The 14,793-nt window shown below is 58.4% G+C and overlaps 2 protein-coding genes, 2 non-coding genes and 1 pseudogene across 4 annotated transcripts; 4 read left to right on the top strand and 1 right to left on the bottom strand.

Annotated features, from left to right (window-relative positions):
* Positions 1-1,027: 1,027 nt before the first annotated feature.
* LOC139053992 (small subunit ribosomal RNA) lies at positions 1,028-2,842 on the bottom strand. The gene has a single exon (XR_011510946.1). It is a non-coding gene; the product is annotated as a small subunit ribosomal RNA (ribosomal RNA).
* Positions 2,843-8,196: 5,354 nt separating this feature from the next.
* Positions 8,197-8,428, top strand: LOC139053990 (U2 spliceosomal RNA; annotated as a pseudogene).
* A 311-nt stretch (positions 8,429-8,739) lies between these two features.
* Positions 8,740-10,795, top strand: LOC139053986 (uncharacterized). The gene is made up of 2 exons (XM_070530575.1): positions 8,740-10,709; positions 10,777-10,795. Exons 1-2 carry the CDS (start codon positions 8,740-8,742, stop codon positions 10,793-10,795), a joined length of 1,989 nt encoding a protein of 662 aa, XP_070386676.1.
* Positions 10,796-11,037: 242 nt separating this feature from the next.
* LOC139053985 (uncharacterized protein T26G10.4-like) lies at positions 11,038-12,315 on the top strand. Its single transcript, XM_070530574.1, has one exon. The coding sequence runs from the start codon at positions 11,038-11,040 to the stop codon at positions 12,313-12,315; it is 1,278 nt and encodes a 425-aa protein (XP_070386675.1).
* A 161-nt stretch (positions 12,316-12,476) lies between these two features.
* Positions 12,477-12,666, top strand: LOC139053989 (U2 spliceosomal RNA). Its single transcript, XR_011510944.1, has one exon. It is a non-coding gene; the product is annotated as a U2 spliceosomal RNA (small nuclear RNA).
* Positions 12,667-14,793: the final 2,127 nt, after the last annotated feature.

The raw sequence follows: 14,793 nt of genomic DNA, 5'->3' as shown, positions 1-14,793 counted from the left end.
AGCTCTCCAAAGCCACTCGGCCAGTGCCAGGGACGGCTCTCTGCGCCGGAGCCACAACAAGTCTACTTGAGGCGGAAGACGAAGCCAGCAAGGGCCTGGCCGCAAGTGCGTTCGAATACGGGATTACAGTCCCTCGTCTGTCCGTACTTCCTCTTTCGACGTGCGGCGCCTTCCCAAAGCGCACAAGTCCGCAAACCGCAGAACGCTTCCGACGTAGCAAAGCCGCGTTTCCTTCGGTACTTCGCAGCAACGCCGCCTTTCCCTCGGCGGCGGGCAAATAGCCTGCAGACGTCGTCGCATTGAACCGCGAACTCGACACCTCGCGCGTCACGAGCGGGAGCCGACCGGCAGCCTCCGGCCCTTTCGGGCGCGGTGGAATTTGCCGCGGAGGACGGGAGAGTGCTTTAGGCCACGGTTCCTTCCGTACTTGGCAGCCGCACCCTCAATACCGCCGGTTCCATGACCGACCGAGCGCCGCACCGTTCCTTTAGTACTTGGGCAGCAACAAAGTCGGGTCGTTACTCCACACTCGCCGCAGGAAGCGACCGGCAGCCGCCAGCCTTTTCAGACTCGGCAGCGTTTGCCGCGGAGGACGGGAGAGCGCTCGCACCACGGTTCCGTGTGTACTAAGCGGCAGCGGCATTAGCTCTCGACCGTCAGTTCCTTGACCGACCGCACGCTTCGCCGTTCCCCTCGTACTGGGCAAGAGCAGCAGGTCGGGTCGTCTTACTCCCATTCCGCGCAAGAGTGCCGAGGCGGACTTCAGAAAGCCCACCCAACAGTGTGCGTTACGCCGTTTCTACCCGCGGGCGCGGCCAAGCCAACCGTCCAAGGTTGCAGCCGGCGTCCACTGGGCGCAACAAATTTGGCACGGGGCGCCCTTCGAAATTCGGGCAATCCCCGGCATGTTCGGGTATAGCCGTCCCCGCGTCCAAGCGGGGCCAGCGGCGGAAAGCGTCGGGCGCAGCGAGCTGCTTCACCCACACGGGGTAGAAACAATGGCGCTCGTCACCCTCGAACAATCCGGTAATGATCCTTCCGCAGGTTCACCTACGGAAACCTTGTTACGACTTTTACTTCCTCTAAATGATCAAGTTTGGTCATCTTTCCAACAGACCGGCGCAACCGAAAGGCCGCGCCGGACATCGGTCCGAAGACCTCACTAAATCATTCAATCGGTAGTAGCGACGGGCGGTGTGTACAAAGGGCAGGGACGTAATCAACGCGAGCTTATGACTCGCGCTTACTGGGAATTCCTCGTTCAAGGGGAACAATTGCAAGCCCCTATCCCAATCACGAAAGAAGTTCCACGGGTTACCCAGTCTTTTCAGACAGGGATAAAGACACGCTGCTTCCTTCAGTGTAGCGCGCGTGCGGCCCCGGACATCTAAGGGCATCACAGACCTGTTATTGCTCTGTTTCGTGCGGCTAGGAGCCGCTTGTCCCTCTAAGAAGGTTGTAAGGTGCTGGGAACCCCGCACCTATTTAATAGGCTAGAGTCTCGTTCGTTATCGGAATTAACCAGACAAATCGCTCCACCAACTAAGAACGGCCATGCACCACCATCCACCGAATCAAGAAAGAGCTCTCAATCTGTCAATCCTCCCAGTGTCCGGGCCGGGTAAGTTTTCCCGTGTTGAGTCAAATTAAGCCGCAGGCTCCACTCCTGGTGGTGCCCTTCCGTCAATTCCTTTAAGTTTCAGCTTTGCAACCATACTTCCCCCGGAACCCAAACACTTTGGTTTCCCGGAAGCTGCCCGCCGAGTCATTTGAGTAACTCAGGCGGATCGCTGGTTGGCATCGTTTATGGTCAGAACTAGGGCGGTATCTGATCGCCTTCGAACCTCTGACTTTCGTTCTTGATCAAAGAAAACATTCTTGGCAAATGCTTTCGCAGTAGTTCGTCTTGCGACGGTCCAAGAATTTCACCTCTAGCGCCGCAATACGAATGCCCCCGTCTGTCCCTCTTAATCATTACCTCGTATTCCAAAAACCAACAGAACAGAAACGAGGTCTTGTTCTATTATTCCATGCAAGTTTATTCAGGCGACTCGCCTGCGTTGAGCACTCTAATTTTTTCAAAGTAAAAGCACCGGCCTTCTCGAGGCACACAATGAAGTGCACCAAGAAAGGACCGGCATGATGTTCAGTCCGAGCCGTCGCATCGGGTAGATGCACTACTCGTCTGGAACTGAGATCCAACTACGAGCTTTTTAACCGCAGCAGCTTTAGTATACGCTATTGGAGCTGGAATTACCGCGGCTGCTGGCACCAGACTTGCCCTCCAATTGATCCTCGTTAAAGGATTTAGAGTGTACTCATTTCAATTACGGGGCCTCAAAAGAGTCCCGTATTGTTATTTTTCGTCACTACCTCCCCGTGCCGGGAGTGGGTAATTTGCGCGCCTGCTGCCTTCCTTGGATGTGGTAGCCGTTTCTCAGGCTCCCTCTCCGGAATCGAACCCTGATTCTCCGTTACCCGTAACAACCATGGTAAGCAAGTAACCTACCATCGAAAGTTGATAAGGCAGACACTTGAAAGAAACGTCGCCGGCTCGTGGCCATGCGATCAGCACAAAGTTATCCAGAGTCACCACACAATACGGGCCGAAACCCGATCGATCTTGGTCTAATAAAAGCACCCGTCGCCCAAAGGGCTTCAGGCTCACTGCATGTATTAGCTCTAGAATTGCCACAGTTATCCAAGTAGGAAGAAACGATCTAAGGAACCATAACTGATTTAATGAGCCATTCGCGGTTTCGCCTTATTTCGGCATGTACTTAGACATGCATGGCTTAATCTTTGAGACAAGCATATGATTACTGGCAGGATCAACCAGGTAATCGTTCAACTGCGCGTCCCGCCTGTCAAGCAGGCCGGACGCCGTTTTTGCGATGCCGAGGCCACCTTCAGGCGCCCCAGCACGCTTCGTTCTTGCAAAGAGTAGCACTTTGCACAGTCCGAGACGACGGCGTTCGAGCTCGCTACGGCGCCCTCCCCGAAGGGCCGGGTATCGCCACGCGGCAAGAAGCACGCAACATTCTCGATAGACTGGTTGTGTCGACTCGATCACGGCTTGCGGTTTCTCTTGAGCCCGCAGCACAGGTGGACCGACCGACACTTGCAACGTAGCCGAGACGGCAAAGCCGCCAGGCGACGGGTCACGCCCGCGCCTTCGGCGCTTTCGCATTTGACTCGTCCGAGGACGATGCGGAACACAACTCGATATCGTGGAGAAAGCGTCGTCCGACAACCAGCCCCTAACGCATCAAGCGGATGAGGCTGCAGACGTCAGCTGTGGGATCCACGGGAGCGATACCGGGGACACGCTTGACGGGCACGAAGCCCGCCGCATATCAAACACCCAGGTCGCTTTTGGGGGCGACTGCTCTCTGGGACCCCCATATAATAGCAGCGATAAGTTCCCAAATCTCCATGGGGCCGTACTCGTGCCACTTTCGACGAGCGTTTGGCGAAAATCGTGCCGCCTCGCAGCGCCGCGAGCGAGATGGAAAGCTTACGTCGGCAGCGCAATGCCGAAGTCGTGAAAGCGCAGCGCGTCGACCGAATGCGCGAACGGCAATCTCTCGCCTATGGACAGCGCGGTTTCCAGAACAATCGCCTTTCTGTGCCCCTACGGGGCCGCACGCTAGCGCGGCCCTTTCGCCGTTTCCGAGCACGAGTGCGACCGGCGCGGGCGGCGTGCTCGACACCCCGGCTGACGCCGTTTCGGACTTTGTCTCTTCGCGCGCTCGCGCCAACGCCGCGGCAAAACGACGACCTCTGCGCGGTTCTTTCCCGGTTCCCGGCGTGCTATAGTGCAGCCAGCCGGACGGTGGCGACGACTCAGTCGCGGCCGTGCGGTGGCTTGTACGCCAAAGTTGCGTGACGGGCGTCGAGCTCCCGCCGCGGCCCGGCTCAGGTGGTTTCGGACTTCTGTCTCTTCCGAGCGCTCGCGTCGTCGTGGGCACGATTCTCGAGTGCGGAGCGGTGCGCGGACACCACCACGAACACGCGCAAGCCGAAAACGGCACTACGGTACAACGTCGGCCAGGGCGGTACGGCCCCCTTATATGAGCAGCGATAAGTGACCAGATCTCCACGGGGCCGTACTCGTGCGACAAGGCGGCGTACTGCGCCGAGCCGAGCGCCAATATTTGGCCTTGGCACGGCCGATTTGAGCTCTCGCGATCGCCGCGGTACCGCCGCTCACCGATTCAAGGCACGCTAGCGCGGCCCCTTCGCCATTTTTCGAGTAAGAGTGCGAAAAGCGCGCGCGGCGTGCTCGTCGCCCCGGCTGACGTAGTCTCGGACTTAGTCTCGCTCACGCCGCCCCGGCTGACGTCGTCTCGGACTTAGTCGCGCTCACACCGCCCCGGCTCACGTGGTTTCGGACTTCCGTCTCTTCCGAGCGCTCGCGTCGTCGTGGGCACGATTCTCGAGTGCGGAGCGGTGCGCGGACACCACCACGAACACGCGCAAGCCGAAAATGGCACTACGGTACAACGTCGGCCAGGGCGGTACGGCCCCCTTATATGAGCAGCGATAAGTGACCAGATCTCCACGGGGCCGTACTCGTGCGACAAGGCGGCGTACTGCGCCGAGCCGAGCGCCAATATTTGGCCTTGGCACGGCCGATTTGAGCTCTCGCGATCGCCGCGGTACCGCCGCTCACCGATTCAAGGCACGCTAGCGCGGCCCCTTCGCCATTTTTCGAGTAAGAGTGCGAAAAGCGCGCGCGGCGTGCTCGTCGCCCCGGCTGACGTAGTCTCGGACTTAGTCTCGCTCACGCCGCCCCGGCTGACGTCGTCTCGGACTTAGTCGCGCTCACACCGCCCCGGCTCACGTGGTTTCGGACTTTCGTCTCTTCCGAGCGCTCGCGTCGTCGTGGGCACGATTCTCGAGTGCGGAGCGGTGCGCGGACACCACCACGAACACGCGCAAGCCGAAAACGGCACTACGGTACAACGTCGGCCAGGGCGGTACGGCCCCTTATAAGAGCAGCGATAAGTGACCAGACCTCCACGGGGCCGTACTCGTGCGACAAGGCGGCGTACTGCGCCGAGCCGAGCGCCAATATTTGGCTTTGGCACGGCCGATTTGAGCTCTCGCGATCGCCGCGGTACCGCCGCTCACCGATTCAAGGCACGCTAGCGCGGCCCCTTCGCCATTTTTCGAGTAAGAGTGGGAAAAGCGCGCGCGGCGTGCTCGACGCCCCGGCTGACGTCGTCTCGGACTTGGTCGACGCCCCGGCTGACGTAGTCTCGGACTTAGTCTCGCTCACGCCGCCCCGGCTGACGTCGTCTCGGACTTAGTCGCGCTCACACCGCCCCGGCTCACGTGGTTTCGGACTTTCGTCTCTTCCGAGCGCTCGCGTCGTCGTGGGCACGATTCTCGAGTGCGGAGCGGTGCGCGGACACCACCACGAACACGCGCAAGCCGAAAACGGCACTACGGTACAACGTCGGCCAGGGCGGTACGGCCCCTTATAAGAGCAGCGATAAGTGACCAGACCTCCACGGGGCCGTACTCGTGCGACAAGGCGGCGTACTGCGCCGAGCCGAGCGCCAATATTTGGCTTTGGCACGGCCGATTTGAGCTCTCGCGATCGCCGCGGTACCGCCGCTCACCGATTCAAGGCACGCTAGCGCGGCCCCTTCGCCATTTTTCGAGTAAGAGTGGGAAAAGCGCGCGCGGCGTGCTCGACGCCCCGGCTGACGTCGTCTCGGACTTGGTCGACGCCCCGGCTGACGTAGTCTCGGACTTAGTCTCGCTCACGCCGCCCCGGCTGACGTCGTCTCGGACTTAGTCGCGCTCACACCGCCCCGGCTCACGTGGTTTCGGACTTGCGTCTCTTCCGAGCGCTCGCGTCGTCGTGGGCACGATTCTCGAGTGCGGAGCGGTGCGCGGACACCACCACGAACACGCGCAAGCCGAAAACGGCACTACGGTACAACGTCGGCCAGGGCGGTACGGCCCCTTATAAGAGCAGCGATAAGTGACCAGACCTCCACGGGGCCGTACTCGTGCGACAAGGCGGCGTACTGCGCCGAGCCGAGCGCCAATATTTGGCCTTGGCACGGCCGATTTGAGCTCTCGCGATCGCCGCGGTACCGCCGCTCACCGATTCAAGGCACGCTAGCGCGGCCCCTTCGCCATTTTTCGAGTAAGAGTGGGAAAAGCGACCGCGGCGTGCTCGACGCCCCGGCTGACGTCGTCTCGGACTTAGTCGACGCCCCGGCTGACGTAGTCTCGGACTTGGTCTCGCTCACGCCGCCCCGGCTGACGTAGTCTCGGACTTGGTCTCGCTCACGCCGCCCCGGCTGACGTCGTCTCGGACTTAGTCGCGCTCACACCGCCCCGGCTCACGTGGCTTCGGACTTGGTCTCTTCGAGCGCTCGCAGCCAGGTCGGGGCCGACGCCGACGTCTGCGTGGGGCTTCAACGATTCCCGGCGCGACGCAATGCAACTGCGCGCAGGATGCCAGCGACTCCGCCGTGGCCGTGCGGCGGTGTACACGCAGAAGTTTCGTGAAGGGGTATCGAGCTCCCGCCGCCCCGGCGGACGTGGTTTCGGACTTTAGCGCTCGCAGCGATCTCGCGGCGATCGCTGACGTCTGCGCGGTTTCAGGTGTGCTACGATGCAGCAGTCTGCCGCACGACAATTTACGGAAGCGAGTGCATTCCGCCCCGGCGGACGCGGCAGCGGACTTTGTGCCTGCGGGAGTGCTCTTGTTGCTGTAAAATTTGAACGGGTGCAGCTGCGCGAAGCAAGTGTACACATTTTCTCTCTCTCTCTCTCTCTCTCTGCCTCTGAGGCGACTGTAATTTTAATTTAAATGCAATTGGAGGCGGGAGCAACCTGATGAGAGTAGGCGGACTTCGGCACACCTTGTAGTTTAGAAATTGTTTTCAAGCTTTGAGGACATACACAATCGCGCCATCTGCTTTCCCCGTCTCTTTGGCACTTCATAGTGTGTGCAGCATGCTCTGCATTCCAAAGAAACGCGCCTGTTTCTCCCCCTCTCTCACGTTCTTCTTGTCTTTCTTGCTGCTCTTGTGAGAAGTTGCTATGCTCTTTACTCGCTGTAAAATAGAATGCTTGCGCGAGCCAACAACTTGCGTGTCTTTCTTTTTTTTTGTTGTTGTTGTTTTTTTCTCTCTTCCCAAGACGTTTCTGCCATTATTCACTAGCTCTCGTTCTTAGTATGCAACGGAGCGTTAGCTCGCGCCATCTACCTTTCTTTCTGTATGGCGAAGGCCGTAGGTTTTCCTAGTTCCGCACACAGATGGCGCGGATGCGTTTTCGCGCCAGTTTCGAACGACCTCGCTGTACACATGTTTCTCATTTAAAAGTTTCAAAGGGGCTTGCGAAAGGGCGTGGTCCTTTTTTCTTGCGCAAGGCTGAGCTTTCCAGCTGTGCTTAAGCTATGCTAGCATGTGTGCGTATGTGTGTGTGTGTGTGTGTGTGTGTGTGTGTGTGTGTGCGTGCGCGCGCGCGCGTGCGTGCGCGTGCATATGTGTGCGTGTGTGTGTATACACGCACACGGTAAAGATGATGGGGTAGCGCTATTTCTTTCTTTCTTTCTTTCTTTTTTAACAACACCTGTGCTCCACATGGCGATCTTCCTGCCCTCTATGTTTCCGGTTGGAAGGAGTGCGCAGCCTTTTCTATATTTATTTATTTTTTTTTTCATTCTCTTTCATTCGTACATGAGGCGCGCTACCTAATTCTAGCGGTCGAATCGACACGTTGCAATCCGTCCCGGCCTGTGCCGTATGAAAACTTTCAGTGGGCCTTGCGGTAAATAAAAGGAAATGAGGGAAATGCGCGTAGTGTATTACACTTGCGCACGGGCTTGAAACGAAGGCCTCAAAGAAAGCCGCCTTGAGCGGTCGCATTCAGACGGAAGTAAGCATTCCCCTTGCGCGTGTTTTCCGCTCGCCTGTTCCGTTTTCTACGAGGTTGCCTTCGTTGGTTTTGCCTTGCGAACAAGCTTGCGCTCGGGTCTCGTTTCTACGCGACGGCGTTTCGTTAACAGTGAAAGACTGAGGCGTCGCGAGTTGATTCGCGAGATAGAGAGCATAGAGTCTCTAGACGGGCTGGGTTTTATAAGATTGCCCACGCTGTTGCTGAGGTTACCAATGTCGCCAGGGCACCCACAAGGCAGTGGTACAATGGAGTGAAGTGAAAGACATCGCTTCTCGGCCTTTTGGCTAAGATCAAAGTGTAGTATCGCTTCTCGGCCTTTTGGCTAAGATCAAAGTGTAGTCAATGCAGCTGGCTTGCCCGGCCTTTGACACACTCATCTTTGTAGAGGCGCCCGGCTACCTGCTCCGGTTATAGCAAGGTCTTTCCCCTATCCCAGCCCTATCTTTCCAGGCCCTTGGCTCCCTGCTGCACTGCCTCCAGGACAGCCCGCGTGCTGCCACCTGGTGGCCCCTGGACGACCCACACCGGCCCGCTTCCTGGTCCTGCCGCTGCCTGGCGCTGCCTGCCGCCCCTCGGAGACTCCTGCCCTGCTCGGCCTGACCACTGCTTGGTGCTGCCTGCCTGCGGGGTGCCTGCTGGTCCTGCCGTCTCGACTGGTGCTGTGCTGGGGCACAACCGGCTGGCCCCTGCCTTCGCCATCGTCTGTCATGGGCCTGGCCCACTAGCTGCCACCCCTGGTGGCCCCCTAGCCTCCGGACCTGGCCTCCTTTGAGGAGAGCCGCCGGGTCCGGAAGGTAAGACCATCCAATGGACTCTGGGGGCCACGGCCGCACGGCCCATGACATCTCTGAAGACGATGGCGACCCCATCACCCCTGGGCAGGAACGCCAACCGGCCCGTGAGGATGGCACCCTCACGGTGTTCTTTCCCGTGCCCCAAACGGTCCGGTGCTGCGAAGAGGGCTGCCGAGCTGCCTATGCCGCGGCCAAATGGACAGCGCGGCGGCAGTCCCTCCAGCGGCACCTGGAACTTGAACACGGCACCAGGATCCGGCGCACCATCAACGTGTGCACCATCTGCGGCGAGACACTAGGGCTTCGACCAGCCTCTCACGCCTGCCTGGCTGCAGCCAACTTGACTGCCGCCCCCCCTGCTGCCCTGCCACACCAGTGTGGCAGTTGCCCAATGTCCTTCCCCACAAGGAGGGGCTTGGGCAACCACGAGCAGTGGCACAGGAGGGAGGCGGCACTGGCAGCCAGGCGTGATCTCGCCGCGGGTGCTGCCACTGGTGCGTCGGAGCAGGACAGCGACAGCACCCCCGCAGCAGAGCAGGACAGCACCGAGGGTCCCGCTGAGGACCCTCCTGGAACACCAGCAGTGGCAACCGGGCAGGCCGCCGACCAGGAGCCGTCTCCCGTGGCACCTCGGGGAACACCTGGACACAGCAGCGATGGCGAGACGGCCGAGGCACCTTCTCCGCGGACGCCAAACCAGTCAGGGCGGACCGCGGCCTCGGCCTCCTCTTCTCCAACGCCATCGCTGCCGTCCAACCGAGGCAGCCCGGGAGCACCAGTCTCCGAGGTTCACGAGCCGGCGGCCATGCAGGAGCTCTCCCCAGGCAGGGCAGAGGTGCAGGACCACGACGGAAGCAACCAGGACTTCGGGACCCAGGACGAACACGCTGGTACCACACGGCCAGAGGGCAGTGCGTGGACCTTAGCGGACGAAACGGCAGAGCTGCGGGCATTGAGCCGGTTGCCTGAGTCTGCTGGGGAGTGGGCACGGTTCGAAAACATCCTTGACCGTGCCATTGCAGCCGCAACCAAACACCTGCGGCTGCCAGTCGGGGACTCGCGCCAATCACGGAGGCGCGAGGTGAACCCCGACAACCCCCAGCAGATACAAACTCTATACAGAAGGAACCGGCGCCGGGCAGTGCGGTTAATCACTGAAGGCCCGTCCCAGCTCTGTCCGATCGACCCCCACGCACTGCAGGACCACTATTCGAACCTCTGGTCACCAACACCCGTGGATACCAGCATCCTGAGGTCAAGGCTTCCAGCCACCGAAGAACTGGACTTGTGCCCCTTTACACCGGAAGAAGTCGCAGCCAAGCTCCGTAAATGCGAGAGTACAGCTCCAGGGGAGGACCGCCTCACGTACCACCACTGGAGGCAGGTGGACCCTGAGGGCAGGTTCCTGGCGGCGGTATACAACGTATGCCTCCAATACCGCCGCACGCCCCTGAGCTGGAAGTCGACGAGGACTATCCTGATCTACAAGAAGGGCGACCGCGAGGACCCCACAAACTGGCGACCCATTGCCCTTGGTCGCACGATCGCCAAACTGTATGCCGGGTGTCTCACCACCCGGCTGCAGAGGTGGTTGGGCGACCATGCGGTACTGTCCAGGTGTCAGAAGGGCTTCCTGCCGCACGATGGGGTGTTTGAACACAACTTCGTGCTGCAGGGACGCCTGGATGATGCTAGGACAGGAGGTGGGGAGCTGTGCGTGGGGTTCCTCGATTTTGCCAACGCTTTCGGCTCGGTCGCCCATCAGGCCCTCGTCGACGCTGTCCGCGGCGCCGGCGCGGGGGAGGCCTTTGCTACCATCGTGGAAGACCTCTACCGCGCCAACACCACCTGCGTCGTGGCAGCAGCTGGCATTACGGAGCCAATCACCATCGGAGCTGGGCTGAGACAGGGCTGTCCTCTGAGCGGCCTGCTTTTCAACCTGGTGGTGGACCCGGTCATCCGTGCAGTACAGGGAGGCGATAGGCAGCACAACATCCTTGCCTACGCCGATGATCTGACGCTGCTGGCCGCGGATCCCGCCACCCTGCAGAGCCGCTTGGACCGTGTAACAGCCCTGTCTGCCCAGCTCGGGCTGCGACTCAACGCCGCCAAGTGCCGGTCTCTACACCTGTCTGGTCGCCACCCCGTGGGTACACGGCCCACCTCTTTCACCGTGGGTGGCGACCCGATTCCGGCACTTGGCGACTTCCAGGGGCACAAGTTCCTGGGCCGTCCAGTGGGGTTCAGGGTGCTACCGGACGAGACGACGGTCGACGAGGCCATCCACCTGGGCAGAAAGCTACTCTCCTCTATGCTCGCCCCATGGCAGAGGCTGGATGCTATCAAAACATTTTTGTATCCAGCCCTCAACTTTGCCATGCGGGTGGGCCTTGCCAGCAAGGGAGAGTGGCAACGCCTGGACGAGGAGCTCCGCCCGCTCATCAAGAAGACCCTGTACGTGCCAGCCAGGGCTTCCAATGAATACTTGTACGGAAGCTCACAGGCTGGCAGTGCAGGGATCCCACTTGCGGCGGAGCTCAGCGACATCTGTCGGGTGGATGGAGCCTTCAAACTACTGACGTCGACCGACGTGGAGGTCCGGGAGCGTGCAGCAGGAGAGCTCGAGGGCGTAGTGTCAAGGCGGCTGAGACGACCCGCGAACACCGAGGACATGGAGGCCTACCTCTCAGGCGAGACGGAGGGCGACTTTCGGCAAACGTCCACACAGGTCCAGTCTGTGTGGACGGAGGCCCGCAAAGCCTCCCGTCGCCTCTCCGTCGCCTGGGAGCTGTTGGAGCATGGAGCCCGCATCAACTGCGGGGAGGCCTCTGTGTCAGCGAGGAACCGCCACAAACTGGTCAAGACCATCCGGGCGCTCCTCTCCACCGAAAGGGACCAATCTCTGCAAGACAAACCGAACCAAGGCAAGGCGATGGTGTGTGTGGCGGCCGACCCGGCAAACACCCACTTCATGAGGTCCGGCCGCTACACCCATTTCATCGACTGGCGCTTCATTCATCGAGCCCGGCTAAATCTCCTCCCCCTCAACGCCACAAGACTCTGGGCACCCGCGGCGGACAAAAGATGCAGACGCTGCGGGTATGGGGAGGAGACACTGCCGCATGTACTTTGCCACTGCATGCGGCAGAGCCGGGCCATGACGGAGCGTCATAACACCATCGTCGCCAGAATAAAAAAGGCTGCTTTGGGTCGGTTTACAGTCATTGCGGAGAACCAGGTCGTAGGCAACACATCACTCAAGCCCGACCTGGTACTGGCCCGTGGAGAGGAGGCACTCATCCTGGACGTCTGCTGCCCTTTCGAGAACAGGCTGCAGGCGTTCCAGGACGCCCGGAAGGCTAAGGAGGAGAAGTACGCCCCTGTACAGCGTCATCTCCTCCGGCGGTTCCAGCGCGTGACGGTGGACGCGGTGGTCGTCGGCTGCCTTGGCAGCTGGGATGTGGGGAACGACCGGGTGATGCGCAGGCTGTGCAGTAGGTCATACCTACGGACTCTCAAACGCCTGTGCATCAGCGACACAATAAGCGCCTCTACAAAGATTTTTAGAGCCCATGTCGGCACCTCTTAGACGATCTTATGTTTTTAGAGAAGCGCCATTTTTGCACTGTTTTACACCTTTACAGTTTTAGTCTTTTATTACTAACACCACTAACTAGTTTTTTTAGCCATTTGTTTGCGTTTTTAGATTATACACCTTTTACTCGTTTTCCCCTTGGTTTCGTAACACGTATCTTTTGATGTATTGTAATTAGCATGAATAAAAAACTCTGTTCTTATCAGCTTAATATCTGATACGGGTTCTATATGGACCCACGATATTAAACCTATTTTTGGAAGTTGGCGGAGTGCTTGAAGCCTGCTTCACCTCCGCCGCAGGTCGGCCCGGTATTGCACTACCTCCGGGATCGGCCCCCGCTCACTTAGGTGAGACTTCATTCAATCAAAATGAAGAACACAAGCTCGAAGCGAGCACTCACGTGACACGCACCATTCCCATACTATACGCAACGATGCCGGTGTTTCTGAACGATTGTCTGCTGTAATGAGCCACTTGGGGGGGGGGGGGGGGAAGGGTGATTAGCCGTGGGTTTTGCAATCAATGTAAGTCCCACTCAAAGCCAACACTGCATTTTGGAGTTCACTATCGCTTTGATCCGTAAACGACAGCAAGCTCGCCCTGCGAAAATCCGCTGCCCTAGTGGAAGAAAGGTTCCCTATGAAACAAAAATGGAGTGCCCGATTTCCGGCAACATTTTCGCTGCAGTGGGACCGAGCGCCTCGAAAACAAACTTGTCGTATGGCCAAGTGTGGCGAAATATATTCAAGGGTTCAGAGGTGCCTCAGCTTTCCAACCTGTATGTTATGAATACCTGTTGCTACCTTTTCGTCATCATCATCCTGCTGGCTACGACCACTGCAGGGCAAAGACCTCTCCCATTATTCTCCAAGCACCCCGGTCACGTGTAAGCCCGGTCACGGTCGCCGTCTAGTGCCTGCGCCCTTCCTAATCTAATCTGCCCTCCTAAATTTCCGCCACCCCGTGCTACGCTTCCCTTCTCTTGGAATTCAGTCGGTAACCCTTAATTGATGATCTTCCCCCCACATTGCATGCCCTGCGCACGCCCATTTCTTTTTCTTGGTTTAAACTAAGGTGTCATTAGCTCGCGTTTGTTCGCTCACCCCCCGAATCTGCTCTATTCTTATCCCCCGTAGCGCTACACCCATCATTCTTCTTTCCAAAGCTCGTCGCGTCGCCCTCAGTTACCCTTCGGTAATCCTTAAGGTCCTTCGTTGCGGCACTCGCGGCATCTTTCTCATTTAAATAAGGCTATTTCGTTCAGTTTTGGGGGAAAACTCAATGAGCTAGGCGCGATTGTGTCCCCGGCGCCGCTCTCAACAAGATGGCGGCGCCCAGGCTTTTTGCCTGGTGGTTCGGCTTGACGCAGAACACGCCTGCAGGGCAGTGAAGCCGCATTGAAGGGGCAACGAGCGGCGCAGTGAAGCGCATGCTCGGGCGAAAAACGCGAACATCAGCCAAAAATACAACCAAATGGCCAAATACGAATTTCCGTTATGGGAAATTGGAGTTCAGTTGGCGCGTTGCGCTCGCCTAAGGTAAAGAACATAAATGCGAGTGCCACATCAGCCAAGTCAATGCTGAGGATCGCGTATCATTTCTTATTTATTTTTCCCCTTGCCTCCTGGCCTGCGTGGCCCTAGCGCGCATGCCCACGAAAGTAATGCAATAAGGAAAACGCGAAATCATGCGGTGACGGCTGTATCATATCCATTGTGCGTGCTTTGTTCTTTTTGGACTACAGTGGTGTGCGTTATGAGAAAGTTTCAGTGACCAGCGAACCTATATTTAGAACCACATTTACGGTTACTGCTAACAAGCTGCGGGTAGGTGTTTTTTTTTTCTTTCTTTCTTTTTTTCGCTACCAACGATGGGTTATCGCAACCGCGATCGGTTGTGCTAGACGCGTTCTTGCCAAACGTTGGCTCTATACGCGACCCGTGACGCGTGGTCGGCACATTCAAGCAGTCCATTGCAAACCGTTCCAAGAAGAAGGATGCTAGCTCCACGTTCCGCCGGGAGCGCTAGTTCGAAGATTGTACTTTTAGACCCTCGAGGAAGCACCGCCATCCCACGTTTTCTATAACGCGCTAAGACTCAGAGCGACAGCGACCACTTGTCTTTGTCAATATCTCGGACACACTTTTTTTTTTTCTTTAATCCAGATCGTCAGACGAGCCCGCGTTCACGCGCACTCGCTCTCTCCGATAAGCAGGGTAGCTCGGTTGGGGTGTTGTAGGGCCTCGCGCATGCGCTGCTGAGTTCGTCGCTTCGCCGGCCGGTCGACGCTGGCGCGGTACTGGTAATCAACTTCGACGGGCATGGTGAAACGTCACTGTGAAACGTCACGACTAGCAATGCAATGTGTTTGCGAGCAATCGGAGAAATGAGAGAGCCCCTGTAGATTAGTGGAAACGTTCCTCCAAGTATTACGTTTGCAATTTGCGCCTACGAACATGAACTAGACAA

Source organism: Dermacentor albipictus, unplaced genomic scaffold (assembly GCF_038994185.2).
Source record: "Dermacentor albipictus isolate Rhodes 1998 colony unplaced genomic scaffold, USDA_Dalb.pri_finalv2 scaffold_448, whole genome shotgun sequence".
Classification (NCBI taxonomy): domain Eukaryota; kingdom Metazoa; phylum Arthropoda; class Arachnida; order Ixodida; family Ixodidae; genus Dermacentor; species Dermacentor albipictus.
Note: the sequence above shows the minus strand (reverse complement) of the source record. Positions and strands in the feature narration are given on the sequence as shown.

Coding starts and splice junctions, on each gene's coding strand:
- LOC139053986 (XM_070530575.1), top strand. CDS start 8,740: ATGGACTCTGGGGGCCACGGCCGCACGGCCCATGACATCTCTGAAGAC.
- LOC139053985 (XM_070530574.1), top strand. CDS start 11,038: ATGCTCGCCCCATGGCAGAGGCTGGATGCTATCAAAACATTTTTGTAT.